Source organism: Aptenodytes forsteri, unplaced genomic scaffold (assembly GCF_000699145.1).
Source record: "Aptenodytes forsteri isolate BGI_AS27 unplaced genomic scaffold, ASM69914v1 Scaffold8, whole genome shotgun sequence".
Lineage (NCBI taxonomy): Eukaryota > Metazoa > Chordata > Aves > Sphenisciformes > Spheniscidae > Aptenodytes > Aptenodytes forsteri.
The window spans coordinates 2547202-2561851 of record NW_008796218.1 but is presented as its reverse complement, the minus strand read 5'-3'; the positions used below and the strand labels follow the sequence as shown (position 1 = coordinate 2561851).

Here is a 14650-nt window from a genome sequence, read left to right as displayed (position 1 = left end):
AATAATAATAATAATAATAATAATAATCTATCCCTGCCGAAACCAGGACACAGGCAAATGCTATTTTTTTTCCTTTCATTTCTGAGAGCCAATGGACTACCCTGAAAGCATTAGTCTGTGACAGCTCCTACAGCCCTGCAGAGACATTTGAATTCTTGACTGGTTTAACATTGTTGGTCATTGGCAATGGTACATTGCTGACCGTACTCAGAAGGCAATCTCCAAAACGGCTGACAGTTATAGGATTCCTATAGATGTGGAGTCAATCATTACTACTGCAGGTTAAGAAAAGGTTTTTAAAATAGCCCTGCTTGTGGTCCTGTGCCAGTCCAGTAGACAGGACAGATGATGCTTGATAATGGAAAAAAGCAAAACCAACCCAGCCAAAACAAGCCCTAGCACAAACACATATATCCAAGCTGAGTTTTCAGTTCAGGGTGAAATGTGTTTGTCTGTAATTTGATTTTTATGAGTTAACATCTGCTAAAGAAAGGCTTCACCATCTTGAAGGCTTCCCTGCAGTCCCAGAAAGCCAAGGGCAGATACCCCAGTGACTTTGTAAGGTATTGGCTGGTGTAGCAGTATCTCACTTTGCCTGGCCTGATAGCAGTAGGTCCTGCGTAGTGGAGGAAGGTCCCACAGACACTGTTGCATAGCTTGTTGACCGTAGTTAGCCAAGCTAACACGATTTCTTCTTCTGTTCAGTACAGGAGATACCTTTATGGGTGCTGTAACTTCCTTAATTGCTGGAGGGAACACCGTGGTCCAGTGTCTTAAGATAGCTTTGGGCAATGTCATGGTTTAAAAGGCAAGAAGCAGGAGTTAGGCTCCTGATGCAACATGTGGCACAGGCAGTGCCCTGATGCGGTGGGGGTTATTTCCTTGGCTCCAGAACCACCTGCCTCTACTTTAGGTTGTTATGGAACTGTTCCCTCACATTGCTAAGGCCTCTTGCAAGGAGTCTTTTGAAGGCGAGACTCCAGTTTCCCATTTGTGACTTTTTCCCCCACTATTTTACATCCCAGGTGTTTGCAGATGCATTTTTTTTAACATGGGTATAACAGCAGAGAGCTGCAATGTCCAAGAGCTCCCAGGTCACATTGGCTGCTGAGCCAAACTGGCTTCATCAGCAGCCCCGTGAGCATGGTCAGTGTGACTGCTCAGCACCCAGCATTTTTTAATTTCTTCATTAAGCAACTGAAGACAAGATGGGACTGCTGTTGTATTCATATTGCAGCTTTGCTAACGTGGGCTTTGCTATTTTTATTGAGTGGCAGTTTGGCTCCTCCTGCCTTATCTTGGGAAGGGGCAGAAGTGAAGGCTGCCTGCCACCTTTGCCTGTTACCGCTTGTCTCCCTCCCTGACCACTGCACAAGGATTCATAGTTGTAGCTATTTTGTTGTCCTTTGGAGAAGGCCACAAAGCTTGTCTAATGCTTCTCTCTTTTACCTTCCTGAGCCATTTATTTAAATATCCTTCATACATTGTGTGTTCAGTGCAGTTTTCTTCTAAAACCTATCCTAGACAATCCCCTTCAGCAATTTACTCCCATACAACAGATGATAGGGGGTTTGGTGGTAGATGACAGCATGGCTAAGGTAAAGCATTGGGTAGCACAGACTTCTCTTGAGCAGTGTCTACGGCTAGGGACAGACAGTAGTCTGTGGCAGAGAAATCGCACTCGGAGAGCAAACATCAGAAGAGACCTTTGCAACAGCCGCGTCTGCAATCTCGCATCGCTGGCACTTCCACAACACGATGAGCCTTGCTCATGTGCTCCCCAGCTGTCTCGGTACAAAACATCCTGTTCTTGAAGCTCGCCTGCTGCTGCTCAGCTGGGTGGCCGTGCCGTGCCCCCGCTGTGCCCAGGCGTGCTGTCGTGCTGCATGGACTTGAGCTGTGGTTTCCCCTGGGAGAGGCTGGTGCAGGCAAACGTTGCCCTGCTGCCAGGCGGCACGTGCCGCGCTGCCAGGCTGCTGCGGGGAAACTGCCGCTTCAAATTTTCTCCCTTCTTTCTGCATCTGGGGGGAAAATGCTTGTCTGGAAGATTTTAACCTCAGTGCTGACAGATTTTCATCCCCCCCACGGTTAATCCAGAGATCAGGTTGAATGTTGATGTGACTGCAAGTCGGGCAGGATTTTGGCTTGGAAATGAAACTTTTTGTTGTGGTTCTTGTTTCTGCGTGCAGCTGTGTGTGGAGCAGCCCAGACCTGCACAGAGGCCCTTTTTAGATGCCAGTTTGATTAATCCTCACCCACTGCCTGCTCCCCTGTGCCTTCACCAAAGGGCGACTTTTCTGATGCCAAGAACTTGTGCAGCAATATATCTGCGTTCACCACCCAAGGACTGTGAGGGCCTGTGCCAAATTTTTAATTGTATTTTTCTGGCAGATAGCCATAGCTTGGTCTTAAGAAAAAAGAAGTCAAATATGTCTAGCTCTCAACTCTGTGTCAGTCTGTTGTGGAGCAAAGCTGGGAAGTGCGGCTGAAGCTTACTTTGCTTAACTGGGGGGTGATGCCATTGAGCCATGGGGAGGAAGAAAGTAGCCAGGCTGCTGGGGTAGAGGGAGGGATGGGAGAAGCCAATAAACCAGCTCTAGTTTGCAGGAGGAGTTGAAGAGACCCTGGGGGTGGAATAGCTGCCTTGGACCCACTGCTCCTGCCATATGTGGCTGAGCTGGGAGGATGGTCCTTTTGCAGGTGGGAAGCATTCAGGCCAAGCCCTGTTACTTCTGGCTTGTGCTGAATGATGGAGGCACTCCTGTCAGACAAAACCACAACTTTTTGACCACTTGCGAACATGTCTGGCTGGACAGCCGAGCGTGAGACAAGTTTCACTGCATTACCCTTTTTGGAGAAATGGAGGCCCTGAGTTGTGCTGGGGAGTGCCAGCAGCTGCCATAAAGCATCACAAGGCCTGGCAAAACTCATTGCATGGCGTAAGCATGATGGAGACAGGATTATCAGCACACACATTGTCCCAAAGGCAAATCATGTACCGTCTTCTCTGGGTGATTTATTAGCTATTTTACAAGTCCATTTTAGATGGAGCCTCTACGGTCTTGTCTCCACTTGAGGGGAGGAGGGTTTATCTATCACCCTGAATTTCCTGCAGCATGTGGAACCTGTTTAGGAGCCATCTGCCTTGGATGCCTGGCCTGTGGCACCTCCAACACAAACATAAACCCTCATTAATTCCTTGCTTACACTAATATGTTGCACCAACACAGTATTTCAGGCAGGTTGATTGGCTGGTTCAGTAACTCTTCAACAGCCTCCATAAACAAGCACTTTTTCTCAGAATTTTATTTAGGAACAGCTTGGGGCATGTACGAGCTAGTGCCTTCCTTGACAAAAGGCAATTGGTTCTCCCACAGGAGCATGTTTGCTCCTGCAGGAGAGCAGAGTTGGAGGTGAAGTGCTTTGCGCTCGCCTACACTCACACGAGTGTACCAGTTAGGGCTGTCCCAGCCAGCCCTAGTATTTTAGCAACCCTGTGGAGTGAAAAGCGCCCACTGGCTGGCCCTTTTACGTCTCATCTGTCTCCTCCTCTCTCACCTCTGCGAGCCACCCAGGAGGGATGCAGAGCTGAGTGGCCACTGGGGCCTTTGCTTTGTGGCCAGGTGAGGTACCACGCCAGGGCTGGTCGTTGTGAAGGCCCCTGTGTCCACCCAGGAAAGGGAAGATATAAGTGGTGAATTTGGGTACCGAACAGCTGAATCCTCCCTATTACACACACATCTGCCCCCCTGCCTAAAAATTCCCTCTTTTATATCAGTTTCAGTGTGTACACATTCAGAAGGCTTGATGTTGCACCATCTGAGCAAAGGTGGGAACATGCAAGCAAGCCCAGGAAGATGGTGGCTTTGCAGTCAGCTCATGCGGGTTCATGGCCAGGAATTGCCCAGTACTGCTGCGTTCCTCCTTGGTTCAGAAAAAGCTGCTGGATCATTGAATTCAGGCAAAAATTGGCTGCCTCTGGCTAGGATCTGTGCACACATCAGCTTCTCCTTATGGTCTACTCGTTTTGGTTAAGCACAATGATAAGTTTTCTGTAGGCTCAGCGTGATGGGGAATTGTGTTTGTTCCCCATTGCTCCATAGATGAGAGCCTGTGGCACATATATATACTCAGACTGCACAGAGGATCGTCAGTGCCTTGCAAAGAGCCACATATTCTGGGGAATGAGAATTCATGGGCTTGCAGTGGCACCATAATACATGGCAACAAAGCCACATAAATATTTATTGGCGCCCAACTGGGGGTAAGAGCTATTGTCACAGTAGGGCAGAACCAAGGCAGGATCCACGATGCAGAATGCCAGAAGCCAGGAGAAACAGCTCAGCCATGGATACGCAAAATGGTACTCGGCCAGCCAAGGCCGCCAGGAGGGATGAGTGGAGGACAATAGCCCAGCTTTTTTTGGCCAGTGCACACAGTTGTGCTCAAGTGTTGCTCAGTGGAATAGCTGGGGTATTATTTTTAAAACACTTTTCCTGGAAAGCAGCATTTTACAGCCCAATGGGCATGAGCCATATCCCCACAGCAGGTTGGTACATAGCCGGTGTCTGGAAGAGGCTGTATACTCATTTTTTGTGCAGGCTGGTTTAGGGGACTTGCGGAGAAGAGGAGCATTATTTGATACTCCACATTGTTTCCTGGGACCAGTGTGAGGCTTAGGAACAGTGAACCTTGTCCAACTTAGCATTTCAAAGCAACAAGCTTCTGATGTTTTTCTATACCTCAGGAGCAAGATGTCTCCCTCCACATGGCAGCTGGATTTTCTTCATCCCACTTGTGATGTAGATACAGACAACTGGCTCCAAAATGTTAAAGAAAATCACGGCACTGTCTTACAAATGTAGCTGTTCCTCTGTGGATGCAGCTTATTCTGGGGTAGAGGAGCTAGCTGTAAATTTTTTGTCTTGGTTATGTGCCTGCAGCAGTCAGAACAGGCCATCTGTGCTGCTGAGGAGCAGCATAGATGTTCCCCAGCTCATACCCCTTAGTGAATACTGGTTTGTACAGATGTGAATCATGAGCATCTCCTAGTGCTGCATAGCTGGGAGGCGCAAGAAGAGAGCATCCAGCAGGGACCCCTGGGCTCTTGGTGAGTCACCAATAACTAATTTGCGGATATAGCTTAGGAGCTGTTGTATGAAGCTTTTGGTCCTCTTTGTGTGCTACATCTTGTATTTTGCACATTGGGAACTTTTTGTCAGTCCTTACTACCCAGAGTTACTTCTTCAGGTCTGCCACTTCTCCTGTAACTGTGTTTCTTCATCAGCTAGCCTAACGTCTCAATACGTCTTACACCAATACCAAATCACAGCATGGTTGGAATACTTGTGTGATAGCATCATCTGTCACTGTTGAACAACAGCAAAAAGGAAATGAGCAATATTTCAAACTGGAGCAGAATGAGAACAGACAAAACAAGAAGGGATACTGTAAACCTATGAATCCCTAGCAGGGAGGTGGATATCCAAGCCCTGAGCCTCCAGAGAGCTGCATGTGCCAATACCATGTTCTGTTTGAAGATCACAGAATCACAGAATGGTTGAGGTTGGAAGGGACCTCTGGAGATCATCTGGTCCAAAATCTCTTGGTGAGAGCTGGGACACAACTTCCTCCTAGTCTGCCTAAGTCTTGGAGGGTTTAATTTGATTTGGTTGGATACAGATAATTTAATAAATGATACTTTCACTGTAATTCCACAAATAGAGAGATAGTGGCTTTACAGCAATTTGAACTAATTTTTAAAGACGCTAAGTAACTTAGTCATAGCAATTGAGAAAATGCCCTAAATTATACTCAGTTTAGAAATTCAAAACTTGGAAATACTGCCTTGTCATTGTATTCAAGATGTTTTCTGTACTGCATTTCAGCCCAGAGTAAATTAGCAGTGGAAGAAGAAAAGAAGTGGGAAGAAAAATGCAATAGAATTTGTAACAAAATGGTAAAACCCAGCTTAAAGCCATGACAATCACATACATTAGCAAAAAGGACCTTGTCACCTGCAGCAAGTACTTCCTTTTCCAACAGCATGGCACAGCCCCATCTCACATTCCATCTCTGAGAAACAGGTGCAAAGGAGATGGGTGGTTTGATGCAATTTATTCATGCAGCCAAGAAATAATGTTCCCTTCCCTGAGGTACAGGCAAGTCCAGTCATGGATTATGTGCTTGGCTTTCCTCAAGCCACAGCCTCCACTCGTGTTGGTACATGGTTTCCCAATACCAGCCTTGACTTTGTCTTCCAGGTGGCGAGTTGCTCCATCACCTCTTCCCAAGCCTCAGCCAGATGTCCAAACAGAGGGCAGCCCCCCAGCCTCACCCTCTGGTTGCCTCAGTTTTTCTTGGGAGACTTCTCCCAAGTATTTCCAGTGCCACACCATCCCAGCAGGATGTGCTGCCCAGCCCTTAAGCTGCGCAGGTACCTCTGTCTCAGCAAGTGGTGTCCCTCATGGGGCACTCATTTTGGTCGGAGCCAGCACAGGGCCTCCACTGAGCTGCAGCATTCAGTAATGGGCAAGGGCATGTTTGGAAATAACTCATTTGAAGTATACGTGTAGAAAAAGTGTAAAGGAATAAAGCGTTAATGATGAGAAGCCTGTAGCCCTTCTAGATATATGAGGTTATTCTTATACGAGGACTCTGTAACACTGTAAATTCCGGGGTTACGAGTGAGTAACTGAGACTGGAATCTGACCCCTTATGCCTGAGAAATTCCTTAATTGTTATTAGGATGGAAATAATACAAACCATTATTTTGAAATAATGCTGGCTGGGCTTGGGAAATTCACATTCAAATAGTAAGAAATGGTAATTTTAAGTTTACCAAGCAAACATAATCTTTCTGCACAAGTGCATATCTTATATTCAGTAAGGCAAGGTTCCTGGGGAAAATGACAAGTGTAATTAAAACCTTTCTCATCATGCATGCACACAGGGGAGGGCAAGCTGTGATTGTGATGATAACTGCTCCTAGCAGGTGTTTTTCTTTTAATATGGGGTATTAAATGAAACTTCCTGTGTTGTTTAACCCAAATACTCTCCTGTATGCTTCTAACAGTGCCTCTCTGATTTGTTGCAAACAAGGCTGAACTTGAACTGTATCTTTCAGCATAAACTTTTGTCTTCAGAGGTACAAAACTATTTACCTTAGCTGAGACTGTTACAGGGACCTGGAGCACTGCTGATGCTGCAAATTCTTTCGCACTTCGTAGCTCTGGAGGTGTTAGTTTTCTGTGCTGAAGATCTTGGGCTCATTACGGTATGGTGGGGATCCTCCACAACTGGTGGGGGAGAGGAGGAAACCCTGCCGGAAGCGCTGTCATCTGTTGCCTGCAACTGTGAGAGGATGAATGTGATCAACTACATTTTTAATAAAGAAGAGTCACAGAAGGGGAGGAGGCAGAGCTGCAGCCGGGCACCGTCTTTGGAGGTGGTTGGGGATAGTCTGAGCTTGATGTGTCACTTCAGAAGGGCAAGGTGCTAGGTCTGAAGGAGGGGGAAGCTTGGCTCCACTCTTCCCCCTACGATACTTGATAGTTCCCAGGCACCCCCAGTGCTGTGAGACTACGCGGGCTTTTCTGACTTTTATTTCAAGTTCATTTGTTATTTGCTGCCAGAATTCTCCCAAGGAATGTAGACAAGAGGTGGTAAATGGTGATTAATTTAGACAACCTAAGTAGAGGGCTCTTGATGGGCTCCCCATGTAATACAAGAAAGTTAACGGCTTGCTGATGTCCTTTTGTGAATGAATTGTGTAGCCTGGTTGTTTAATGGAGTGTTTAAAAATTGTGTTGGCAATAGCCTATGAATAATGTATACAGGAATAATGAAATACCTTACTGCTAAGAAACTGCTGATATGCTGGGGAACTTTCCATCAGATGTGAGAACAATTTTGAAAGCACTGTCTTCTTGGCATGCCCTTTATTTATGGTCTTGCTGCTTCAGAGATTGCATTCCCTTTTTAGATACTGCATGTGAAGATGCCTTCCACCACCTCTGCCTCTGTCTTACAGTTTCACCTGATTCCCTTTGCTTCTGTCTGTAAAAGCTCCTGAATTTTGATGAGTTTAGGCTTTATTAAATGAGCGCTGTAAGCACGGAGATATTTGCTGTGCAGCCTTCACCCATTCTAGGTATCTGCACCAAGGTACATTGCATCAAAGGAAGATGGATGCCGGTTTTGTGTCATGGCAATGTCCCATGATGCAGGAAGCAGAAATAGGGCCAAGTTAATTTGAAAAAAAGACCAATGTTTCTTTTGCAGGTTTTTGGAGCACGGGCTCCTTGCGTGAGATAAGCAACCCCAGAGTGTCACACACGGATGTTCAGATTTTGATGGATTTTGCAGTGTGAACCCAGCTCTGATGCCTCTAAATTTTCCCCTGCGTCCTCCTCCAGTGCATGAGGCCTCTGAGTGCTTTGGCCATGAGTAGTGGGAAGTCGTCGTGAAACTAAGCAACTAAATCTTGCTTGACCAAAGAGATTAGAAGATTGAGAGTGAATCCCTGCTTTGCAGGGGAGCTCTGGAGGTTGTACTGCCTTAGCTGCAGGAGGAAACAGGCCTCCTAAAAGGCCTCAGCACATAGCTCATCAACAGTGCAGGCATGACACAATCACAGTCTCTTCCTTTGCTCCCTGTTTTGGCCCTCAGCTGCACTCCAGGAGAAAATAAAATCATAGCTTTGTTTCTCATGCAGGGTTTTCCCCACCTGCACTAAAATGCAGACATATCACAGGAGGGCAGGTGAACGCAGTATGTATCTTATCACTGTCCAGAGTGGTCTCAGCTAAGTGTATGGTAAGAGCAGACCCAGCTTGTGGAGTGTGTAGCTATGTGCCCTGCCTCTGCTGTGGTTTTGTTATGAGTAGCCTAGTGCTCATGCTGCATTTTTGTGTCTGGCTTTACACAACAGAGCCCTGAGTCAAAATGTTTCCTGCAATATGGGCAGTATATTATTAGTGTAACGCTAGAACAAAGCAACATGTGATTGATGTCGATATTAGTCAGCTGAGGAAGTGACATCCTCACCTGGAAGGTTTATGTGATGGGTTTTGAAGTCATGTGGTGATGCCAAAAGCAAGCTCCAGGCATGAGGCTACAGGGCAGGAGAGAGAATGGGTTAGAAGAGAGGTTGTACCCTCAGGGTGATCTGCAACTGGCTAAGCAAGAGGATTTGCCAAAATGGAAGGGAAGATTTGCACTTTTTTTGGCTTGTTTGCCGCTGGGATATTCCTGGGGAGTGCAGTATTTTCGCAGCTACAGGAAAGAAGGTGTATAAAAGGGGTTATTCTAAACACAAGATAGATGGCAGGGACCACCAGAGGAGTTTGACTGATGGCCTAAATGTTTTCAGTAGAACAAATAAAGAGAAAAGGTATCTAAAACTTCCTCCATCTCCACCACCCAAAACCCATCCTGCCAGCCAAGAAGTGTTTTCAGCAGAGAGGGTCACAAAGGTCTAGGCTGAGGATCATGGTCAAGTTCAACCAGCCTTTCTCAGGGTAGAAATGCTGCTAGCTGACAGTGTACATCAAAGAGCAGCTTTCAAAAAGGAGACTGTTCTATTATGCAGTTTATTCCACTGATGCTTCTGATGATCCTATTAATTTCTCTTTTTTTTAATGTTTGTTTCTTTTAGGTGAAGAGTGAAGGCCCCAAACTGGTGCCCTTCTTTAAAGCCACTTGCGTCTATTTTGTCCTCTGGCTGCCAACTTCCAGCCCCTCCTGGTTCAGTGCCCTCATCAAATGTCTGCCCATCTTCTGCCTGTGGGTTTTCCTTCTGGCTCATGGAATTAACTTCTTAGTGTCACACCAGAGCGCCAGCCGCATCCTAGCAGGACTCATATTCTCAGCAGTGGGAGACGCCTTTCTCATCTGGCAGGAGCAGGGCTACTTCATTCATGGTGAGTGCGGTGTCAGTCTTAAAGGGATGCCACAGTGTCCAGCTGTTACCCTCTTTATTTAGTAATGAGTTGCTGGGCCACGTGTTTTGTTTATTCATGTACAGCTTAAGCCCCGGGCAGTGGGAAGCACTCATCCCTTGACTAAAATCCATCATGGTTAGAGGAGTCACACCATGGATGAGTCTTTTTCTTGAGCTTCTCTTGAGGTCAGAGAGATAACTGGGGCACGTTTGGTTCCCTGGCACGTGCTCACAGCATCTCAGCTGGCTGGAGCTGGGAAGGTGGCATGGGCAGAATCCCCGGGGAAGAGAAGGAAATGCTCATGGCACTCGGCAGCTCCCATGAAGCTAAGGGAAGTATCTACCTCCTATCTCTCTGCAGGGAGAGCTGTCAGCCCTTCACTACAAGGATCAGAAATAGGACGCATGGTGCAAAGGTCCTCAGTGGAGAACAGGTGGAGAGGACCCTTATGTTTTGATAGACAAGCCCGTAGCCTGGGCGAGGTGTTTAAGTGGATGCTAGAAACCAAAGCATCAGAAATCTTGTCCTACTTGCAGGTTCGTCAGTATGAATCATGCAGCCTGTTGTACAAGATATGTCTGTTTTGCAAAACATGTAAATAATGGGGAATCAAGGACAAACCTTACCACAATGGCCTGCCTTCTCTACAGAAAAATCCACATCTCTCAGAGCAAAATAAGCTTGTTTTATTTTGCTAGTTTGCAGACTAGAAGATAATGATTTAGATTAATCATTTAAAGCCACGTTGAACCTGCCTGCAGCAACACTCTCCCTGGCCTTGGACTGTCACAAGAAATCAGCAGCAGTTGAGTCCTTCACTAAACTGACTGGTGGGGTTTCTGAAGTTAATTTAACCAGCACAGGGATCTCACGTAACACCCACCATTAACTGGCTGCTGTGACTATCCCACTGGAAAATGTGATGAGATGAGGGAACTTTTCTGACTTGTGCTGTTGTCAGCTCTGAAAGTCAAAGGCTTATTTTTTCCCTCTCTCATGAGGTCAATTTAGTTTTATTCTGGGATTCCCACAAGCTCTTTCTTTATGAGAGGGAAGTGTGTGAAATGCCAGATATGAAAGGCCAAATGCTCTGAATCTGGTTTTAATCCTGCTTCCCAAGGGCTTATCCCAATCTCATTAAAAGTTCATGTAAAAATTTTTACTGATTTTGGTGGGGTTTAGATTAGGCCCTGAGGATTGGATCTATCTGGCTGAACCTTGGGCATGTTGCTGAGGAGCTCCAGCCTTGGAGCTGGGGTGCCATCATGTTTGTGCTGAGTGTTGGCATTACCACCTATGGGCCTCCTCCTAACAGGGGTACCCGGCTCAGCGCAGGTCACCTCAGCCTGACTGCTTGTGCTTCGTTTTTGCCTCTTGGAGTTGCTCCTTGAGCTGTAGCTTGAAAAACATTCAAGGCCTGATTCTCACCGTGACTGTTTTTGTACATGGACTGTTCTGAGCTTCTCCGTTCCCACGTAGCTGGGATATCTCTGAGTTTCCTCTCCAATTTAGCGCTAGAGGAAGGTCAACCAGTCACGGCAATTCAGTATCTGGTTAATGTGTTTTAATCTGCAAATAAGTTGGATTTTCGACCCTAGTCTCACAACTGAGAAGCGTTGCTCTGTGGGTTTAGACACATTTTTCTTCTTAAGGAGAAGAAAAGCTCTCTTGGAGCATTTTGAAAATCTCAGCCTTCATCCTGGCTGTCTCCTGCCTGCCTCAGTCCGTTCTAATCCCAGCTACCATCTTCCGTAGTGAAGTGTTAACATTTGCGTTTCAGCTGTTAGCAGATAAAGTGCACTACCCCACTTCATCCTTCACCTCTCCTGCAAAACGTATTTTCTCCTATTTAAAACTCAGCAGGCTGCTGTTGTTGACAACTGACAATATTCAACCTTTTGACATCATCGTTTGTGGGAATTTGAAATTTCAGGAGAATAAGAGGAAATACTAGGTAAAAATGTACTTTCTGTTTAATTTCTACGGCTTTCAGGCTGAAAAAAAAGGGTTGGGAACTGGGCTGATTTGAATAGCTTTTGAGACAATGAGTTTATAAAAGGACATTTGTTCATTACTTTATAGGGAAGTGAAAGCCTGGGAACCTACTCCTGGCACACTTGACTTTTTTCATTTTTGCTGTTTCAGTCCACTAATAACATGCTATTTTCTGACTAGTGTCTTACTGCATGTAGAAGATACTTTACAGTGTTAACATCCACCTCCCTTGATAGCAGGCACTTAGAAACAATTTATGCATTCGGTGAAGAAGACGGGGACTAACAAAAAGGTCTTATTGCCAGCCTGAGGGGAAACTCCAGGGGCAGGGAGGGGGAAGGAAGCGGACAGAGAGGAGAAGGGCTGATCTGCCTGATGTGGTTGGGAGGGCTGAGCCAAAGGCTGAGAAATGCAAGAGAAATGCACCCCACTCCCTGTGCAGCCGTCACAGGTTTCCCCAGTTCTTGGCTTGATTTGTGGGTGTTGAGTGAGCAAAACTGGGAGCTGACTCTCTTTTTTGTGACCAGCCTACCACATATCACAAAACTCCTCCTGCCTTTCTGGGCCCCTGCTTGGCTGCCACATCCTGTCCTCCTCTCCTCCTCCTCCTTGTTGCCAGCTGCCTGCATGAAGGACAGCACATTCTTCAGTTCCCCATCCCAGAACTCTCCATATAATGCCATTGAAGGAAAAAACACTCCTCCCTGCTAGGGCGAAGTAACCTTCTCCTTACCGACCCCAGGGCTCTAACCTTTCCTGCACTGTAACACCGTAAACAGCTCGTCCTAAATCCCTCCTCAGTTTCCTCAGTGCTGTGCCCATGACGTGTAATAGCTCTGTGAAACATCAACTTCTCGTTGCCCTCCTTTGCACTTCTCTTCCTTCCCCTTCATGCTGTCCATTTTCTCCAGCCTCACCTTGCAGACCAGATCCCCACCAGCCCCCTCCCTCCTGCGGGTTCCTTTCTCATCCCATCATGGCTGAGCTTTCAGTGGATGTCCGATCTGGTCTTCCTCAAAGGCAGGGAGACACTTCCCCTTCTTTGAGCTGCCTCAACACAAGAGTATTAGGATGACGAAATGTCTGCCAGCAGCAGGTTTTAGTGACTGCCCTTTACACCACAGCATGCTTTAAATGTAAACAAGTGTCCTGCTGGAGGACACAGCTTCCCAGATCCTTTTCTCCATTTCATGCTTTAGAGCTGCATGAAAGCTTCCAGTTACTCTAATAACCCTGCCAGGATAAAGTGGGACAGCCTGCAGCTGCACCATGTGTGGGTCTGGGAACCAGAGGACCAGAGGAGCTGGACTCAGTTTGGGGTCCATTATCTGCAATTGGCATGACAACTAGTAGTCAGCAGCTGTACCAACACATTGTGACATTTTTTGTCAAATGGATTAGTGGCAAGTGAATAACGTATGGGCAGTACCTTGTGACACCCACATCTGGCATTTCTCAGGGGTGTTGTACTTCAAAGGGAAGCCAGCATTTTATTTTCACTGATTGATTCCAGCTAAGGTTCATCTGAATCTTGCAAATAGCCATAAAATTGTTGGCAGATCACATTGGTGCAGTCCCTGAAATATGCCAGCTGCTTCTTTCCAGCTTAGGTTTCTCCTAGCTATGGGCAGAGATGGAGTAGAAGCCAGATTTAGTCCCTGAGTGCCTTTGGATTTCTGGCTAAATACGGTCAGGCTTTGTGTCTGGGTTTGGAGGGGTCGGTATCTTTTTTCACATTTTGTTCCTACACTGCTCTGATTCCAGCCTTCCTGTTCCACACGTGACCTATGAACAAAACACTTTGGACAGTTAGAAGGGATGATCTTTGGTCTGCCTTGCCCCCACCCTTCATCCAAAGCAGGGGAGGAGGAACCACCTGAAAAACAAGCTTTGTTCCTTCTGCAGCAGCTTAATTCACCTGGCCTCTCAGCAAAAAAGCTTGCATTACAACAGAGTTGTACTTGGCTGCAGTTGTAGATGTGCTGGGGCTTTTTCTTAGGGCGGGGGCTTGGTGCTAAGGCTGATCTCCAATGCACAGACTTTTATATTAAAATGGTCCCAAGTGGTCAGTATGGTTCCCACTGAAAGTGTTAAGGGTTGTAACACTGCAAGGACATCTAAGCCTGTGCTTGTTGCGGTACATTTAAAACCCAATATAGCCACATGTTTTCTTCTGCTACCAACTGCCAGTCACTGATGAAAGGTCACACTTGCTATGTCAATGCCTCTTTCCAGGTCTGCTGATGTTCGCCATTACACACATCCTGTACTCTTCAGCCTTTGGCATGAAGCCTATGGACCTCAAAGCCGGCTTATTGATGGGCCTTGTTTGCAGTTCCTGTTATGCCTTCCTGTACTCCTACCTCTCAGGCCCATTCACCTACCTGGTAGCTGTCTACATCGCCTTGATTGGCTTCATGGGTTGGCGAGCGGTCGCCGGCATGCAGCTGTGCAACGACCTCTGGACATGGACCAAGCTCTCGGCCTGCATCGGCGCGATGCTGTTCATGGTGTCGGATCTGACCATTGCACTTAACAAGTTCTGCTTTCCTGTGCCCTACTCGCGCTTCATCATCATGGCTACTTACTATGCAGCCCAAATGCTTATTGCACTGTCAGCTGTAGAGAGCAGAGATGAAGAGGACTTCAGAAAGAGGAGCTAGGTGGAGTGCCAATAGTCTGTGAACGACGTGGGTTATATCTCAGGTGCT

General features: G+C 46.7%; 1 protein-coding gene across 1 annotated transcript in view; it reads left to right on the top strand.

Moving 5' to 3' along the window:
- The window catches only part of TMEM86A (transmembrane protein 86A), a 54074-nt gene extending 39424 nt beyond the window's left edge, over window positions 1-14650 (top strand). The window contains exons 2-4 of the mRNA XM_009288885.2: window positions 1065-1146; window positions 9659-9923; window positions 14175-14650. Coding sequence (XP_009287160.1) covers window positions 1065-1146; window positions 9659-9923; window positions 14175-14602 — 775 coding nt within the window. The 3' untranslated portion in view covers window positions 14603-14650. The remainder of the gene's footprint in view (window positions 1-1064; window positions 1147-9658; window positions 9924-14174) is intronic.